This window comes from Monodelphis domestica, chromosome 3 (genome assembly GCF_027887165.1).
Source record: "Monodelphis domestica isolate mMonDom1 chromosome 3, mMonDom1.pri, whole genome shotgun sequence".
In the NCBI taxonomy this organism is placed as follows: domain Eukaryota; kingdom Metazoa; phylum Chordata; class Mammalia; order Didelphimorphia; family Didelphidae; genus Monodelphis; species Monodelphis domestica.
Genome location: NC_077229.1, coordinates 263,695,551 through 263,715,865, shown reverse-complemented (window position 1 = coordinate 263,715,865; position 20,315 = coordinate 263,695,551). Strand labels below are relative to the sequence as shown.

The following is a 20,315-nucleotide window of genomic DNA, read 5'->3' as shown; positions in this document are numbered from 1 at the left end:
TTATCAAATGAAACTTAAACTCATCCAAAATATTTAAATCAAAATCTGAATTTATCCTTTAACATATAACAGCAATGAATTCCATTAAATTCAAAGATATGCCCTGGTAATTAGAATTTTCCAGGAACTTTAAATGAAATATCAAACTGTATTAAGTCACAGAATAAGATTTCTTTGCTTCTAATAAGAAAATAGCTTCTTGATTCTTAAACCTATTATCCATAATTGAAAATAAGTTAGGAAATTCAAAAGTTCTATCTTTCCATTACCTCAAAAACATCAAATTTCCATGGAATGTCAAAAATTAAATCTTTCCTTTAGGTGGTTAAAGAGGCTCAGTATAAATTCTTGGTGATAAAACCATTCACTATCTCCGAAAACAATTGCATGGCATGAATCAAGCAGAAAACAGAACTTTAAAAGGTAGGCTAAAAGAGTAATGAGGTCTTTAGCCATGGACAAGAGCTTTGGTGTTTCTAGCCTAAATATGGCAGTCCTCCTGATCTATCTAAACATTCTGCTAAGCAAGGTAAATATCTACATCTACTTAAAAAACACTTCACACAGACCTAACAAACTGGATAATTTTGACTTTCTTATAACTCCATTGCCCTGCTCTGACATGAGAAGAATAAAAGGGCAGGAGTTACAGTTAGGTGTTTTTAAAACTCTTACCTTCCATCTTAGAATCAATATTCTGTATCGGTTTTAAGGCAAAAAAGTGAGCGTCTAAGCAATGAGGGTTAATTGACTTGCCCAGGGTCATATTGCTAGGAAATATCTGAGGCCACATTTGAACCCAGACCTCATCTCTAGGCCTGACTCTCCCTCTAAGGAGGTGCTTTTAAGCTCAATATAAGGAAGACCCCCCAAATGGAACAGTCCAATGCTGGAATGAATGTCCTCAGGAATAGGGTAAATTTGCCCTGGAAGAATTCAAGCAGAAACTGAATTCTTTTTTTCCCTTTCCCCCACAATTCAATCAGTTGCCAAATGCCCAAAATTCTATATTAAAATCTAATCTGGCTTTATCCCTCATTAATACTGATATTATTCAGGCCCTCATGTCTCTTAGACTATGGCAAACAGCCATTTAACGGGTTCTCCTTTGCTCATTCTTCACTGTTTCGTGTGAGTAATTTCTTGATCCACTGATTTGCCAGAGGAGTTCTCACCTCAAAAAACATGCAATGGTTCTGCATTGCCAACCAGTACAAGAATATACATCTGGTCCTGAGAGTCAAGGCCTTCTATTATCTGGCAAGCCCTAACCTTTTCAACTCCCCTAAATGAATTAGATGTGTTCCAGCAAAACCAAGCTTGGCTTGATTCCCTCAGCAGCCCAGCAGACAGAGTGCTGGTCCGGGCGTTGCAAAGACTTGTGCTAACAAGAGCCTCAGAAATAAATTCACTAGCTATATGACTTCTGGGTTAATTACTTAACTAATGGACCTGTTTCCTCATCTATAAAATTAGGTTAATAGCAACTACCTCCCAGGATTATGATGAGGATTAAATGAAACAATATTTGCAAAGTGCTTCGTTGTAAAGCACTGTACAATCGCTCAATGTGCCAAGCACTGTGCTAAGAGCTTTATAATTATCACATTCCCACAACTCACAAAGATAACTGCTGTCATTATTACCCTTATACAGATAAGGAAACTGAGGAAAGCAGAGGTTAAGCACCTTGATCAGAGGCATATTCGTAAATGTGGAAAGCCAGATGTGAAATCAGGGTTTGCTGTCTACAAGATTAAAACTCTTTTGATTCTACTACTAAACTACCAGCGTGTCCTTGTCTTTTGTCATATTAGTTTTGATTCAATCAATCAATAAGTTTATATTAAGCATATGCTACATGAGCCAGATACTCCTCTAGTCACTCGGGATACAAACACGAAGAACAGTATCCCTACTCACAAGAGGCTCAAATTTTAAGAGGATCAATGTTGCATCTATCATTGTAACCCTTGCACTGAACCTGTTTTTCAGCTGATGACAGGGCTTCTAGACAAAGCATTAAGAGATGCTGCAGAGAGGTAGCAAGGTAGCAGAGTGCACCAGGCCTGGAGTCAGGAGGACATGGGTACAAATCGAGGCCTCAGATGATTCCTAGCTATGAGACCCTGGGTAAGTCACTTAACCTTGATAGCTTAAACCTTGCCAGTCTTCTGTTTTACAATTGATACTAAGATAGAAGGCAAGAGTTTGTTTTTTTTTTTAAAGAACCATTGAGCAAAGCTCCAAGTTGTACTATGAAAGCACTAAAAACTGCAATTATGTTTTTATTTGACATCTCTACCTTTAATCAACAAAAGTCCTTTTTCTATTGGTATTCTCTAAGGACAAACATGAACTGCCTATGCTATGTTTCAGTTGCACTGAGATCCACGTATAGGATCTATAGTTTTACCAGTAGATATCATTCAAAATTGCTACTTTAAAAAATCATATTTTTATGATACCCAGTGGAATCATGCGCTGGCTATGAGGGGGGGGGAGGGGAGGAAAAGAAAATGATTGATTTTTGTTTCCAATGAATAAAGTTTAGAAATGGCCAAAAAAAAAAAGAATTTTCCATGCCTATCATGGAGAATGGAAAAAACTTACTTCATATATTTCTGTAAAGGTCATTCATAATACTTAAATCTAGTATAATATTTAAGTATTTTGTGATATACTGCCGATCACTTTGAAGGGGAGAATAAATGAATATTCTAAACTTGTGATTTTAACCCTGAAGGAACTCCCAATGTGGAAATTCTTACCAGCTATAAAGACCAATAAGTTTAAAAAAAATCATATTTTTATACTCTATAGATGAGCTTTTACCATAAAAATTTTGACCTAAATACTTCTAATTTTAATCATGGATCTTGGTTAAAAATAAATTTATTCTTGTAGTCATGAAATTTTCATTTATTTTTTCTATGTTCACAAATACACCTATTTAATTTTTATTACTGTGTAAATGCTTTCAAATAAAATGTAAATTGTTTGATAATTGTGTGTGCCAAATGTCTTAAGATTCCTACAGATAAGGACTGTTGCAATTCCATTCAAATAATGACTTATGCATCAACCCAGAAAGCCTATTCATATTATTTGATTATTTCAATCAAGGTTAAGAAGAAACTTGTCTGAAATATATCAATAAAGGACATCAAAGAATGCATTTGATGTAAATGAATGATGCCTCCAACACCAAGGTCCTCAATCATATCATTTCATATTTTTTTGTCCAAAACAAGAAACTGACAAATAACATATTTTCTCCATTCAATTTATTTTCAATTTTTTTTTTACCATCAAAATACTTAACAAGTAGTGGCCCTCAGTAAGTTTCCTATGGCTTTTATACTTTTCAAAAAAGCCTTATCCTTTATTACTTTAAAAAAAAATATGACTTTATTGACACCTTCTGTCCATTATTTTAATCACCATTTGTCACTGAAACTTCACACTACACACTAGGACACAGTGGGAACAAGAATAATCTTCTACATATAAGAATTAAAAGGCTTCAGAAATTAATGCGGCCAAAAAGAGAGAATCAGAGGGCTAAGCTGCACCTGAAGGAAAGCAGAGGTGCTGAACTTAGGTGCCAAGCATTTTGCAGCAATCTTCTTGGTCATGCCAGGAGACAGTGGCAGCCTCACCAAGAATCCATGACCAAGTAGAACCCTAAGCAAGTGGTAGATTTAACCAAAAATTTGCTCCTACATTATGCACATTTGCCTTCATTTCCCACCCTGCTGAGCTCTTTTGGAATTCTTCATCATGTCCCAGATACCACTTCATCCTTCAAGACTGAAACACTTAAATGTTAATGACATATAATAAATAAAAACTATTAAGAAAAAAGCATTTGATATTATCACTACATCTGAAAGTGTATAAAAATATTCTGCCCTAATAGGTCCCTTCCTCTCTGCCACAAAGAAGAGGCTAAGTTTCCTCATTTGTTCTCTTGGACCTTCACTGGTTTTTCAACCATCCTTGATTTTAAATATTCAGTGTTTAATTTCATTTTATCAAAATTTTCATTTATATTGCAATACTAATTACGCATGCCATTATCTTGTTTCTGTTCATTTTGCTCTGAGTTCATATATATCTTTCAGTGATTCTCTGAATTCTTTATTTCATCATTTCTTACTGGACAATAACATGTCAGTGCATTCACATACCATAGTGTTTTCAGACATTTGTCAATTAATTTGGTCCCAGTTTTTTTTCCTATCACAAAATGGAGCTATAAAATTTTTAGCATATGTTAAACCTGCATTTCAATCTTTGATATCTTTGGAGTATATGTCAAGAAGTCAGATAAAAGGGGGACAGAGGTATAGAGAGTTTGCTTAATCACTCTTCTTACATAATTTCAAACTGATATCCAGAACAGTTGGACAAATTCACAGGTCTACTGACAGATAGCATCAATGTGCCAGTATTCTCACTCTCCTTCTGACATTACCTTGTTCCATATTTCATTATGTTTGTTATTTTGTATGATGTGAGGTGACACTTTTCAGAGTTGTTTTAATTTGCATTTTCACTTACTCCTAAGTGATTTATAACATAGTTTGACAAAGTCATTTATAGTTTGTAATTCTTTGGGGAAAAGTTTTGCTTCTAATTTTTTAACATTCTTCTACTGGAGAACAGTTCTTAGTGTTATATGTTTGTATGAGTTTCCTATGTATTTTGGATATTATAAATTTTTTTTGTAAACATGCTACTTTATTTTCTACCAGTGGATTTCTTGAAAAATTATAATTCACACAAGTTACAGATAGGGTATTACCCTTAATGATGGCACTAAAGTAAAAAACAAAACAAAACATTTTCATTCTATTCTCTTTTCTTAAGATCTTCATTATGCTACCACCAGAACAGAAATTATTATTTCAAGCTACTTGGAGTAAAAGGGTAGGTATATCAATTGCCTGCTGTGACAAATGTATAAGTTAACTTTAAAACAAAAAACAATAAAACAGAATAATGGAATCCTATGCAACCAAATGCAGAAACAATTCAAAGTACTAAAAGCCTTTGCTGACTTCATATCAGACACCAACTCTATCATCCAGAAGTTGGAAAGTTTTCTAAATAATATAAAAATACGCCCCCTCCCGAAAGATAAGTTATTTAAAGGAAGGAATAAAAATCCCTGAGTAAACCATATACAACAGTTATGATGGACCTAAGAAAATAAATTATCGAAGACCAGACATGTATTATTCACCTAGTCAATATATGTGTGCATACACATTTATATGCAACCATAAAAGATTTCACAAAAACAAATATATATAACATACATATGCACATTCACATATGCCCACAGATGAGATTTAGGGCAAATGATTATATACATAAATTATAAAAATAAAGGCCCGAGTCAGGAAAATATGCATTGCAAAGATACAAGTTTAAGACATATAAATACAAGGGTTTTATCTGGAAAGGCTCATGCTTTCGAACTTGGTACTATTTGAAACAACAGTACTACTTTTCTTGTATGAAGTTACTCTATCAAAAGATACATTTCCAGAACCATTAAGAGAGAGCAACAGCTTTACTCTGAAATAGATGATTTCTCCAGGAATTCTATTATGCCTGTACAGTGCATTAAGTGAGAAAGAATGAAAGCAAACTGCTCAGGACTATAACTAGTAAACTCCTCTACCACATTTAAACAAAACAAAAATGACACTTTTGCTATTATCTGAAATCCAACGAAGAGCCGTTATATGTATGGATATCAAATGTTTCACAAAGGAACCAATGCTGATCATTGAAATGGTACAACTTTAAAAACCATTTAAAATTGTGAATGCAATTATGAAGAATTCAAACTTCTTGGGCTTCTTGTTCATTCAGCTGGTGAACTTTCATGATTAAGACAAGGACAGGCAAATATAAATCTATTTGTCTCCTTATTCTTAAAGAAATTGGAGTTCTGAAAAACTTGTAGAACTATTTCCTTCATTTATTTTCTCCATGTTCTTTTTTTAGCAGCAGATTTGGGTTGGTTTGTTTTTTTAAAAAGTATATTATCATGAGCAGGGGAACCTTATAGTGAGAGCCCCTTCCTTAAAAATATTACCAATCAAGTAATAAAACTGAGCAAGCATGAGACTTAAATGTGAAAACAAAGCTTCTTTTTGTGAAAAGTTCATGAACAAAACATTAAGGGAAAGAAAATAAATACAGAACTTTAACCTTACATACAATTCTTTATGACCACTATTTAAATTTTTTTTTCTGATTCTGCAAAGGATTTTTATATTTAAGCAATATTTAAGCAAACAAAATCTATTCTTTGGGTTGACCAATGAAAATCCTCATGCATTTTCATGGAAATTCATATTGTTCTATGAATAGTAAAGGATGAACCAAAAGGAAAAGAAGGAGCATTCTTTCTAGACTCAGCTTCTGAAACCATTATATCCATTCTGTTGGCCCACCAAATTTGATACTTTACTAAATAACATTGCCTGTGGTTTTTTTTAAATAGAAATTTCTTGGATAGCTTCCACATTGACCTTTGTGTATTCTGAGATAGCAGAAGACCTAAGCCCAATCTGAAATAGTCCTATGAGAATATGGAAGAATATTGTAGTATCCTATGAGAAGACAACTACTGGGCTATTGAGTCCAACTCTATTATATATGGATATTATACTTTTTATTTCATAGATCCCCCCCCTTTTATGAATTCTCTCCTCCTATAAAAAAAAAAAAAGCTTACCTTCCATCTTAGAAACAATATGGCATATTAGTTACAAGGCAGAAGAGTGGCAAGGGCTAGTCAGCTGGGGTTAGGTCATTTGCCCAGGGTCACACAGCTGGGAAGTGCCTGAGGTCAAATTTGAACACAGGACCTCCCATCTCTAGGCTTGCCTCTCAATCCACTGAGCCACCCAGTTGCCCTACTAATTCTCTTCTAATTCAGCCTTAGCTTGTTTTATTAATGCAAAAAATTATTGTCATTTTAAATACTCATAATTGTTATCATTTATGAGCTCTTCTATTTCTTATAAATTTAAGAATTTTCTCAATAGCTATGAGTGTAAGATATGTGATATTTTCCCCAAAATTATTATTGAAAGGATGCTTTAATATTTAAGTTGCATAGCCATTTTAACTTATTAAGCATATGGTATAAAATGTAGTAATTTGTATAATTTCTATCAGACTACTTTCTAGATTTCCTTGTAGTTCTTGTCAAAAGGAGAATCCTTTCCCCAGTAATTTAGATTCTTAATTCGATCAAATACTGGACAACTAGAACATATTCCACTGTTCTACTTTTCTGTTTCTTTAACTAGTACCTAAAACATTTAGTTGATTATTGCACCATCAACAAAGCAAGTACTGGACCAAGAATCAAGAAGGCCTAAATTCAAATCTGAGCTCAACTACATTAGTAGCTGTATGACCCTGAATAAGTCACTTAATCTCCAGGGGCCTCACTTTCCTCAACTGTAAAAAGGAGATAATGATAGAATGCACACCTCCCAGGGTTGTGGTGAGGATTGAATAAGATATTTGTAAAGCACTAAGCACAATGCCTGGCATATAATAGACACAATAAAATCTTATTAAAATCCCCTTCTCAATTACTGTATAATCCAGTTTGAGCTCTGACAATGCTATGCACTGATAATGCTATGCAGGTCAGCCCCTGTACTCGTCCTTCTCATTACTTCCTTTGAAATTCTAGATCCTTTGTTCATCCAAATAATTTTAATATTATGTCTACTTCTATATACTACCATCTTAGTAAGGACTGGCATAGCAGTAACTGTAAATACATTTTAATAGTATTATCATTTTATTTTCATAGCCTATCCCAACCAGAAGTGGTGAACATTTCTCCAATTATTCAAACAACTTATTTTTAAGAAGCATTGCTTACTTCTTTTCCAAGCACAATCAGTGTGGAATCACTAAAGCATTAAATGGCCTAAAAAATTACAGTCTTTATTTTCAAACACTTCATTCCCTAAGAAATTTTACCAAAAGTCAACTGAAAAGAATTTTAGACATTTCAAATATGTTATGATTTTCAAAATGAAAGAATGTAGTGTACAGGATTGGAGGTGGCAGAAACTTAAGATGGAGACATTGGCTAGAAACTAAAAGTATGAATACTAGTTTTTTATTGGGGGTGTGGGGATGAAGGTGAGCCAATCTTCTGATTTCATTGCTATAAGGACTTCGGGTAAAGAAATACCTCTTACCAACTCTGATCAGTAACTGTTCTATGACTTAGAACCAGCATGTTGCCTGGAGCAATGAAATGTTAAATGAATCAGTCAAGTTTATTTGGCCTTTATATGTCAGAGCTGGGAATTCGGGTCTTTTTATGTCCAGAGGAAGCTACCTACTAAATCCTGATGACCATGAAAGCAAAAATTTGAATTTGTTGTCTCCTTGATTCCTGTCTCCCTCTAATTGCCCCCTTTTTTGATGCAATTGAGAGAAACACACACAAATTTCTAAATAAAACATAATATAATATATCCAACATAAAGATCAACATGAATTTCAAATTGACATATTGATGATATTCAATAATACATCAATATTTTTGTTTCTTTGGGATATGTAAAATGATGGCTAAAATAATCAAAAGTAATATAAAAACATAAGCGAGAGATTATAGAGAAAAACTGAAATATCCTAAGCCTTGACAATCAAGGTAGAATTCTAATAGGTTCATTTACATTTAGCTTTTAATTATACAAATGAGGTGCTTAGTTTAGTAACTGATATTCAAAGGATAATGACCTACAGTGAATATGCACTGAACTAGTAGTTTTCAAAAAAGTAATATATAAAAACTATTTAAATACCATTCTCATGGAGTAGATAATTACAGGTAACTCCGGGATATCAACACTCTGAACTTCACTGTAAATACCACTGACTGCTATTTGAAATGAATAAATGATGAAAACAAGGGAAATGGAGATAGCCTTTCAGGACTAATTTAAAATTTCCTACATCTCACCCTCCAAAGTAAGCTAACTTGCAATTAACAGGGACTCCCTGGAAATTCTTTTCCATATCTTGACTGTATAATATTATTAGAAATTATTAATGTTTGCAATGTTCTTCTCCCTTTATAATCAATGTTTGTATGTTATTCATATTAAGAGAAAGAACAGTGGGAGTAGAAACATAGAAGAAAAGCAACTGCTTGATCACATGGTGCAATGGGGATATGATTGAGAATGTAGACTCTAAATCATCACCCTGGTGCAAATATCAATAATATGGAAATAGGTCTTGATCAATGACACATGTAAAATCCAGTGGAATTGCTCATTGGCTACGGGAGGGGGGAAGGATGAAGGGAGGAAAAGAAAATGAATCATGTAACTATGGAAAAATATTCTAAATTAATTAATTAAATAAAAGTTGCAAATAAAAATGATCAATGTTTGTAGACTTTTGTTCTCTTACTTTCCCTTCAATATTAAAAAAAAACAAAACAAAAACAAAAACAAACACAAATATATGCTCTCCTAAGCACCTTTGCCTGAATAAATTGCATTGCCTTTGACAATTCATCTCCTGGTGGCCAAACTTCAAAAGAGGAACCTCCCCAAATGAGCATGGTAAATAGGAGCTTCCATATGTTAAAACATTTTGGGTTGATAAAACCTACCACAGAGCATTATCTACAAGTATAAGCTTCAAGACTCTAAAATCACCTGAAGGCCATCAAGAACCATCAGAATTAAACATGAATAGAGGCTTTATTACATTAAATAAACTATTTATTTATATAGCATCTTGGGCATCTATCTGCCACTGTTACCTAAACCCTGTGAATGTGGACTCAAGATAGCTTCCCTTTAAATCCCTTGTTTTCCAACATAAAAAAATGGGACCAGATTCATTATGAAATACACAGTGAGGACTTCCGGTTAAGATGGCGGCTTAGAGAAAGCTGAAGTTCAGATCTCCGGAAAACCCTTCCCGACCGATCTCAAATTAGAAGCTCCTAAGGCGCCGAAATTCAAAACGATCAACAGCACAGACCCTGGGAACCCTCCTCCTGGACCTGGACCCGGTTCAAAAGGTACGGCTCCCCTTAAAAGCCAGAACCCGAGATCCCTCGGACCTCAGGGGTAGGAGCGCAGAGTCCAAGGCTCCCGGAAGCGGCAGCAGCGCCGGGCTCAGAGAGCAGGGTCTGAGGAACAACAACCCTCAGGGTCTTCTACCCAAGTCCCAGTCCGGGTGAAAGTTACTGCCTGGGGCCTCCGCTGCAAAGAGCTGGTCGGTCCGGGTGAAAGTTACTGCCTGGGGCCTCAGCTGCAAAGAGCCGGTTGGTCAAAGAGCCGGTCGGTCCGGGTGAAAGTTACTGCCTGGGGCCTCCGCTGCAAAGAGCCGGTTGGTCCGGGTGAAAGTTACTGCCTGGGGCCTCAGCTGCAGAGAGCTGGTCAAAACAACAGCAACCCTCAGGGCGGGCAAGACAGCCTCACGGGCTGGATCCTGCTATCCAAGTCTCAGTGAAAGTCTGTGCTCTCGGAGCTTGGGGAAGCGGCAGCCCATCCCCCCGCAGGCCGACGAAACAGCCTCACGGCCAGGGATTCTGAAGGCAACTTCCGGAAATCGAGCCAGGGGAAGAGTGTGGCCTCGTGGTCCGACCCTTCCATTCCAGTTCCAGTGAGGCACATTCAGTTTAACCCAGGGAACGCTCATAGAACCAACATCTGCCCAGGACTAAAGCCTCTGATCACCAGACAAAGACAAGAAAAGCCAATCCTCCACGTTCAGAGATGACAAATTCCACAGAAGCACAGAAGCCCCAAAATACCAAGAAAAATAAGAAGAAAGGGGCGACTCTGGACACATTCTATGGAGCCAAAATACAAAATACAGAGCAGATAGAAGAAGATATACAAGAAAATTCTCCAAAATCTTCCAAAGGAAATAGAAACTCTCCACAAACCCATGAAGAATTTGAATCAGAAAGGACCAAAAAGATGGAAGCCCTCTGGGAGGAAAAGTGGGAAATGATGCAAAAGAAATTCACGCATCTACAAAACCAGTTTGACCAAACTGTAAAAGAAAACCAGGCTTTAAAGCAAGAACTAATAAAGCAAAGCCAAAACACCAAGAAATTAGAAGAGAACATAAAATATCTCACCGACAAGGTGATAGATCTGGAAAACAGGGGGAGAAGAGAAAATTTAAGAATAATTGGACTCCCAGAAAAGCCAGAAATAAACACCAAACTGGACATGGTGATACAAGATATAATCAAAGAAAATTGCCCAGAGATTCTAGAACAAGGGGGCAATACATCCACTGACAGAGCTCACAGAACACCTTCTACACTAAACCCCCAAAAGACAACTCCCAGGAATGTAATTGCCAAATTCCAAAGCTATCAAACAAAAGAAAAAATCCTACAGGAAGCCAGAAAAAGACAATTTAGATATAAAGGAATGCCAATCAGGGTCACACAAGACCTTGCAAGTTCTACGCTGAATGATCGTAAGGCATGGAACATGATCTTCAGAAAGGCAAGAGAGCTGGGTCTCCAACCAAGAATCAGCTACCCAGCAAAACTGACTATATACTTCCAAGGGAAAGTATGGGCATTCAACAAAATAGAAGACTTCCAACTTTTTGCAAAGAAAAGACCAGAGCTCTGTGGAAAGTTTGATACCGAAAATCAAAGAGCAAGGAATACCTGAAAAGGTAAATATTAAGGAAAGGGGAAAAATGTTATCTTCTTTTACTCAAACTCTCTTCTATAAGGACTACATTTATATCAACCTATGTATACTAATATGTGGGGAAAATGTAATGTATAAATAGGGGGTAAAGAAAGACCAAATAGAATAATGGTTCTCACACAAAGATTCACAGGGGAAGGGGAGGGGAAGAAAAATCCTATAAGAAGGAGAGGAAGAGGGGGGGGGGGTTACTTAAACCTCAATCTCAGGGAAATCAACTCTGAGAGGGAAAAACATCCAGATCCATTGGGATCTTGAATTCTATCTTACCCAACAAGGGTAAGGAGAAGGGAAAACCAAGGGGGGGAGGGGGAGAGGGAGAACAAAAAGGGAGGGAAAGAGAGGGGGGAGGGGGAGGGAACAAAAAGGGAGGGACTAAAAAGGGAAACATCAAGGGAGGGGACAAGGGGGACTGATTCAAAGTAAATCACTGGACTAAAAGGTAGAGCCGAAGAAGAAAAGGTTAGAATTAGGGAAGGCAATCAAAATGCCAGGGAGTCCACAAATGACAATCATAACTTTGAACGTGAATGGGATGAACTCACCCATAAAACGTAGACGAATAGCTGAATGGATTAGAATCCAAAACCCTACCATATGTTGTCTTCAAGAAACACACATGAGGCGGGTTGACACCCACAAGGTCAGAATTAAAGGATGGAGTAAGACCTTCTGGGCCTCAACTGATAGAAAGAAGGCAGGAGTGGTAATCATGATATCTGATAAAGCCAATGCAAAAATAGACCTGATCAAAAGGGATAGGGAAGGTAATTATATTTTGTTAAAAGGGACTCTAGACAATGAGGAAATATCATTAATCAACATGTATGCACCAAATAATATAGCACCCAAATTTCTAATGGAGAAACTAGGAGAATTGAAGGAAGAAATAGACAATAAAACCATACTAGTGGGAGACTTAAACCAACCATTATCAAATTTAGATAAATCAAATCAAAAAATAAATAAGAAAGAGGTAAAAGAAGTGAATGAAATCTTAGAAAAATTAGAATTAATAGACATATGGAGAAAAGTAAATAGGGATAAAAAGGAATACACCTTCTTCTCAGCACCACATGGCACATTCACAAAAATTGACCATACATTAGGTCACAGAAACATAGCACACAAATGCAAAAAAGCAGAAATAATGAATGCAGCCTTCTCAGATCACAAGGCAATAAAAATAATGATTAGTAATGGTACATGGAAAACCAAATCTAAAACCAATTGGAAATTAAACAATATGATACTCCAAAACCGTTTAGCTAAAGAAGAAATCATAGAAACAATTAATAATTTCATCAAGGAAAATGACGATGGCAAAACATCCTTTCAAACCTTTTGGGATGCAGCCAAAGCGGTAATCAGAGGCAAATTCATATCCCTGAAAGCTCATATTAACAAACAAGGGAGAGCAGAGATCAATCAATTGGAAATGCAATTGAAAAAACTCGAAAGCGATCAAATTCAAAACTCCCAGCAGAAAACCAAATTAGAAATCCTAAAAATTAAGGGAGAAATTAATAAAATCGAAAGTGATAGAACTATTGATTTAATAAATAAGACAAGAAGCTGGTACTTTGAAAAAACAAACAAAATAGACAAAGTACTGGTCAATCTAATTAAAAAAAGGAAGGAAGAAAAGCAAATTCACAGCATTAAAGATGAAAAGGGGGACAGCACCTCCAATGAGGAGGAAATTAAGGCAATCATTAGAAATTACTTTGCCCAATTATATGGCAATAAATACACCAATTTAGGAGAAATGGATGAATATATACAAAAATACAAACTGCCTAGACTAACAGAAGAGGAAATAGAATTCTTAAATAATCCCATACCAGAAATTGAAATCCATCAAGCCATCAAAGAACTTCCTAAGAAAAAATCCCCAGGGCCTGATGGATTCACCTGTGAATTCTATCAAACATTCAGAGAACAGTTAACCCCAATACTATACAAACTATTTGACATAATAAGCAAAGAGGGAGTTCTACCAAACTCCTTTTACGACACAAACATGGTACTGATTCCAAAACCAGGCAGGTCAAAAACAGAGAAAGAAAACTATAGACCAATCTCCCTAATGAATATAGATGCAAAAATTTTAAATAGGATACTAGCAAAAAGACTCCAGCAAGTGATCAGAAGGATCATTCACCATGATCAAGTAGGATTCATACCAGGGATGCAGGGCTGGTTCAACATTAGGAAAACCATCCACATAATTGACCACATCAACAAGCAAACTAGCAAGAACCACATGATTATCTCAATAGATGCAGAAAAAGCCTTTGATAAAATACAACACCCATTCCTATTAAAAACACTAGAAAGCATAGGAATAGAAGGGTCATTCCTAAAAATAATAAACAGTATATATCTAAAACCAACAGCTAATATCATCTGCAATGGGGATAAACTAGATGCATTCCCAATAAGATCAGGAGTGAAACAAGGATGCCCATTATCACCTCTACTATTTGACATTGTACTAGAAACACTAGCAGTAGCAATTAGAGAAGACAAAGAAATTGAAGGCATCAGAATAGGCAAGGAGGAGACCAAGTTATCACTCTTTGCGGATGACATGATGGTCTACTTAAAAAATCCTAGAGATTCAACCAAAAAGCTAATTGAAATAATCAACAACTTTAGCAAAGTTGCAGGATACAAAATAAACCCACATAAATCATCAGCTTTTCTATATATCTCCAACACAGCTCAGCAGCAAGAACTAGAAAGAGAAATCCCATTCAAAATCACCTTAGACAAAATAAAATACCTAGGAATCTATCTCCCAAGACAAACACAGGAACTATATGAACACAACTACAAAACACTCGCCACACAACTAAAACTAGACTTGAACAATTGGAAAAACATTAACTGCTCATGGATAGGACGAGCCAATATAATAAAAATGACCATCCTACCCAAACTTATTTATCTATTTAGTGCCATACCCATTGAACTACCAAAATACTTCTTCACTGATTTAGAAAAAACCATAACAAAGTTCATTTGGAAGAACAAAAGATCAAGGATATCCAGGGAAATAATGAAAAAAAACACATATGATGGGGGCCTTGCAGTCCCAGACCTCAAACTATATTACAAAGCAGCAGTCATCAAAACAATTTGGTACTGGCTAAGAAACAGAAAGGAAGATCAGTGGAATAGACTGGGGGAAAACGACCTCAGCAAGACAGTATACGATAAACCCAAAGATCCCAGCTTTTGGGACAAAAATCCACTATTCGATAAAAACTGCTGGGAAAATTGGAAGACAGTGTGGGAGAGACTAGGAATAGATCAATACCTCACACCCTACACCAAGATAAATTCAAAATGGGTGAGTGACTTAAACATAAAGAAGGAAACCATAAGTAAATTGGGTAAACACAGAATAGTATACATGTCAGACCTTTGGGAGGGGAAAGGCTTTAAAACCAAGCAAGATATAGAAAGAATCACAAAATGTAAAATAAATAATTTTGACTACATCAAACTAAAAAGCTTTTGTACAAACAAAACCAATATAACTAAAATCAGAAGGGAAACAACAAATTGGGAAAAAATCTTCATAGAAACCTCTGACAAAGGTTTAATTACTCATATTTATAATGAGCTAAATCAATTGTACAAAAAATCAAGCCATTCTCCAATTGATAAATGGGCAAGGGAAATGGATAGGCAGTTCTCAGATAAAGAAATCAAAACTATTAACAAGCACATGAAGAAGTGTTCTACATCTCTTATAATCAGAGAGATGCAAATCAAAACAACTCTGAGGTATCACCTCACACCTAGCAGATTGGCTAACATAACAGCAAAGGAAAGTAATGAATGCTGGAGGGGATGTGGCAAAGTAGGGACATTAATTCATTGCTGGTGGAGTTGTGAACTGATCCAACCATTCTGGAGGGCAATTTGGAACTATGCCCAAAGGGCGACAAAAGAATATCTACCCTTTGACCCAGCCATAGCACTGCTGGGTCTGTACCCCAAAGAGATAATGGACACAAAGACTTGTACAAAAATATTCATAGCTGCGCTCTTTGTGGTGGCCCAAAACTGGAAAACGAGGGGATGCCCATCAATTGGGGAATGGCTGAACAAACTGTGGTATATGTTGGTGATGGAATACTATTGTGCTCAAAGGAATAATAAAGTGGAGAAGTTCCATGGAGACTGGAACAACCTCCAGGAAGTGATGCAGAGCGAGAGGAGCAGAACCAGGAGAACATTGTACACAGAGACTAATACACTGTGGTATAATCGAACGTAATGGACTTCTCCATTAGGGGCGGTGTAATGTCCCTGAACAACTTTCAGGGATCCAGGAGAAAAAAACACCATTCATAAGCAAAGGATAAACTATGGGAGTGGAAACACCGAGAAAAAGCAACTGCCTGAATACAGAGGTTGAGGGGACATGACAGAGGATAGACTTTAAATGAACACTCTAATGCAAATACTATCAACAAAGCAATGGGTTCAAATCAAGAAAACATCTAATGCCCAGTGGACTTACGCGTCGGCTATGGGGGGTGGGGGGGAGGAAAAGAAAATGATCTATGTCTTTAACGAATAATGCTTGGAAATGATCAAATAAAATATATTTTAAAAAAAATAAAAAAAAAATAAAAAAAAAAAGAAATACACAGTGATAACTTCTCTTAGGATAAGGACCTGATGATTTATTTAAGCAGCCTTCCTCCTACTTTAGGCATTTGTATCAGACTTCTTTGAAAGTTAATCAACTTCCTATCTGAGCCTGAGATTTAAAATAGTATGTCTGAATCACCTGTGTGAGTAATCTGACAGTTCCTTTCCCAATTTATAGAATTCCCAGGAGTGGGAAGAAAGAAGGGGATCAGGATTTGTTCATTGATTTGCATATTCATTTCTATGTTTTAGTCTTCTGGAACATTGAGAGTGGAAATATTTTTATGATTGATTCTTTTCCAGTAATTCTCCCACTACCATCCACATACCTGAGGGACAGAAATAGAAACAGACATAAGGAATACAGAGGGCAATAAAGCTTTGCGGATGCTCCTAGATGGAGGCATAATGGTATCAACAGAGGCAGGAGGATATGAAGGCGGAACAAGGGGCTGTGAGCAGAGGCCAGTAAGCAGGACGCCTTTAAGGAAACAGTTAAAGGGAAGAGACTAGAAAGAATAAAGGTCAGAGGAAAAAAATCTGGGTTAGGGAAGACTTCTAGGAAGCTAAGGGAAGCAGGGAGGAGAAAGAGAAAGACATCTGTATAAAATGGGATTAGAAGCCCAAAGGTTTCTGAGAGTGAAAGGTTTGATGAGAAAGAGGGAGCTCAAATGCCTGATGCCTGACACTTCAGATCACCAAAAGTTGGTGGTAGTTGGCATAAAAGACTAAATCTTTAACTGAACTTAATCAAGATTATGTTTTTAAAAAGGTACCTGTGATGTCCCATATAGCTTGGACCCCTGATGTGGCCCACACCTCGGCATCCTGGAGTGGGACAAACAGCTTGGCCTGGAATGGTTTTTTCATCTCTTTCTCCTTTGAAAAAAAAATATATATATATATATAAATGCATATTTAAAAAAAGACAAACCTCTGAGTAAAGAACTAGTTAAGTCTAGAAAAGGCAAAGGGCATCAAGAGTTCAGATTTTGTCTTCTGTAAAACATGGTTCACCAAGATCACCTCAGAAAACTCTTATTTAAGGGCCAATTTGCATGTTATGGTACAGAATGATTGGGATGGGTCAGGTCTCTGCCCTTAAGGGTTATATAATCTAAAAGACAGGGCCCACAGGAACCAAGTTGGAGGACATACCAGTAATTGAATAAAAAGCATTAACAAATTCTATAAATTCAACCCTCACAAAGAAGCCCAAATCACCTTCCTAAATCACAGAGCAGGCCACAGTTATTGCCCAACTCAGGAATGTTTGGTGGCTCCCCATGGCTCACAGCAGGGCCCCTAAGGTGGGGAAGGCCAACTCTAGCCTCTGACTGCACTGTATAGCCCCCAAGCTAAGAGTGGTGTTTATAGTTTGAAAAAAGTTTTATTGTATTCAAAAATGTAAAAGCCATTCTTAGCTGACAGGCCAGGGAAAAACAGGTAGAATATAGGATTAGCTGACCCCCCAGACTATAGGATAAAATACAAACTTCTTCTCCTGGCATTTGAGACCTCCACAATCTGGTTCCAACCTATATTTCCAGCATTTTATGCCAAATGATTCACGTTTATTCATCTGCCATTCAGACAATCCAGACTACATTGAAATGCCATCCTCTCTGCCTAAATGTACTCCCTCCTCCTCCTCCTAACCAGCTTTCAGAATCCTGGTCCTGCTTCAGGGTTCAGCTAAGGTGTCACCTTCTCTGAGTAGCATTCTCTAATCCCTGTGCTTGATAATTTTTTTCAGGCCTCAAACATTCTAAGAGAATTTTGTGTTGTTTCTTTGTTCAAATGATTCTCTTCTAGATATTTTATCTGAGTACAAGTTAGATCACATACCCAATCCTCCAATAGAATGGAAGGTTCTAAGACAGGGATGATGTTCTCTTTGCCTTTGTATAATTAACCAAGCACAATACCATTATATAGTAAGCGCTCATCACTTGGAATGAAATACATAACAGCCTACACTGTTGGCTCATGGCTGCCATCTTTGCTACCTGAAAGGCTGGTGTTGGTGGAGCTCTTGAGCTCAAGAGTTCTGAGCCACAGTGGGATGAGACGACAGGGTATTCTCACTAAATCCAGTATCAATAAGGTGAGACCTAGGAGTAGGAGGGATACTAGGTTTCCTACTGAAGGGAGAACTAGCCTGGGCCATAAATGGAGCAGATCAAGTTCCCATGCCAGTCAGTGGTATAATCTATTCAGTGAGGAGTCACTGCATGTCCAACCTAAGCAGGAGAGGTTGACTTCATTTTAAATAAATAAACAAATACACAAATATATAAATTGAATTTTAATAAGGAACAAATCAACTTTATCCCTTCCACAGACCAATCTTGTCAAGAGTGAATAAGAACAAATCAATTAACTAACTAGAGTTTGTTATAATTGCTGTTGTTCAGTCTTGTCTGACTCTTTATGACCCTTTTTGGGACTTTCTTGGCAAAGTTACTAGACTGGTTTGCCATTTTGTTTTTGATTTTTTAAAACCTTACATATTATATTAACATAATAATATAATACCTAAGATTTATTAGAAATATGTAATAAATTATAATAAATATGTTTATTCTAGAAAAAGAAATGCTAACATTACTTATGTTCAAAAATATTTTTATATTTTTATACTTATGTACAAATACATATATATACATATATTCACATATACATACACATATATATTCAGCATGTCATAAAACAAGACACATATTGCTAACACTATAGAAAAACTCATTGAGGAAATAAGGTGAAGAATGTTATGTTAGTATCTGCATTTGTACTTGTCAGTTCCTTCTATGGCTATAGATATCCTTTATCACTGTGGGTTCTTTGGATCTTTGCTTTGTTGGTAAGTTAAGTCATTCACAGTTGATCATCGTACATTATTGTTGTTATTATGTGCATTTTCTTAGCCACTTTCTTCTCCAGTGAATCAAGGCAAGCAGAAGTTAAGTGACTTGACAGGATCATGAAAATTAATGATCACCAAAGGTCAAATTTGACCTTAGGTCCTTCCTAACTCTTGACCATTTGCTCTATTCACTGAGCAACCTAGCTGCCAAGGGAATAGTGACTATAAAATAGTTTTAGCTAGGTAGTGCAGAAGATAGAGCATCGAGTGAGTAATGAAAAAGACCTGAGTTCAAATTTGGCTGCAGACACCATCTAGCTATATGATCCCGGGCAAATCACTTTCATCATTACTAACCTCATTTTTCTCAACTGGAAAACTGAAAGAAAAAAAAAACAGCATCTATCTTCCAGAGTTGTTGTCAGGATCAAATGAGATAATATGTGTAAAGTGCTTAAGATAGTGACTGGCACAGAGTAGATACAATACACATACTTATTCCTTTCCCCCATGCCAAACATGAAATAATTTCTAGAAGTAGGGGCACATACAAGATAAGGAGCCCATACTCGACAGGAATGAGGGAGGCAGCATATGCAATGTCCCAGAAGAAGGAAATAGAATCTCACAAGGAGGTAACAGTCCAGTTGATTTGGAATGGGGAGAGTTTGTGGATGAGAGTCCTTTGCCATCCCAAAACATAGGCAAGGGGCATACTGGGAAGGATTCTGAGGACTAAAAAGAGTTAATATTTTAACCTAGAAGAACTTGGGAACTAATGAAGCTTCTTAATTAGGGAGTGATATTATTAGCCTGTGCTCCAGAAACATCCATTTGGCAGCAGTGGAGACCAATTATTGACTAGATTAAGGGAGATTCATTGAGAACCTCCTGCAACAGTCTAGACAAAAGATGGCCAGGCTCAGGTCAGGAGATGGTTGTTCAAATGAAAAGGAGAGAGCTTAGTTGAGTCTGTTGTCAGCCTTTCTTTAAATTCGTTCTTC

At 36.5% G+C, this 20,315-nt stretch overlaps 1 protein-coding gene across 3 annotated transcripts in view; it reads right to left on the bottom strand.

Annotated features, from left to right (window-relative positions):
* Window positions 1-20,315, bottom strand: part of L3MBTL4 (L3MBTL histone methyl-lysine binding protein 4) — a 598,737-nt gene that overhangs the window by 245,085 nt on the left and 333,337 nt on the right. For all 3 annotated transcript variants that reach the window (XM_007487689.3, XM_056823686.1, XM_056823687.1), the window contains one exon: window positions 17,222-17,324. In XM_007487689.3, coding sequence (XP_007487751.1) covers window positions 17,222-17,324 — 103 coding nt within the window. The remainder of the gene's footprint in view (window positions 1-17,221; window positions 17,325-20,315) is intronic.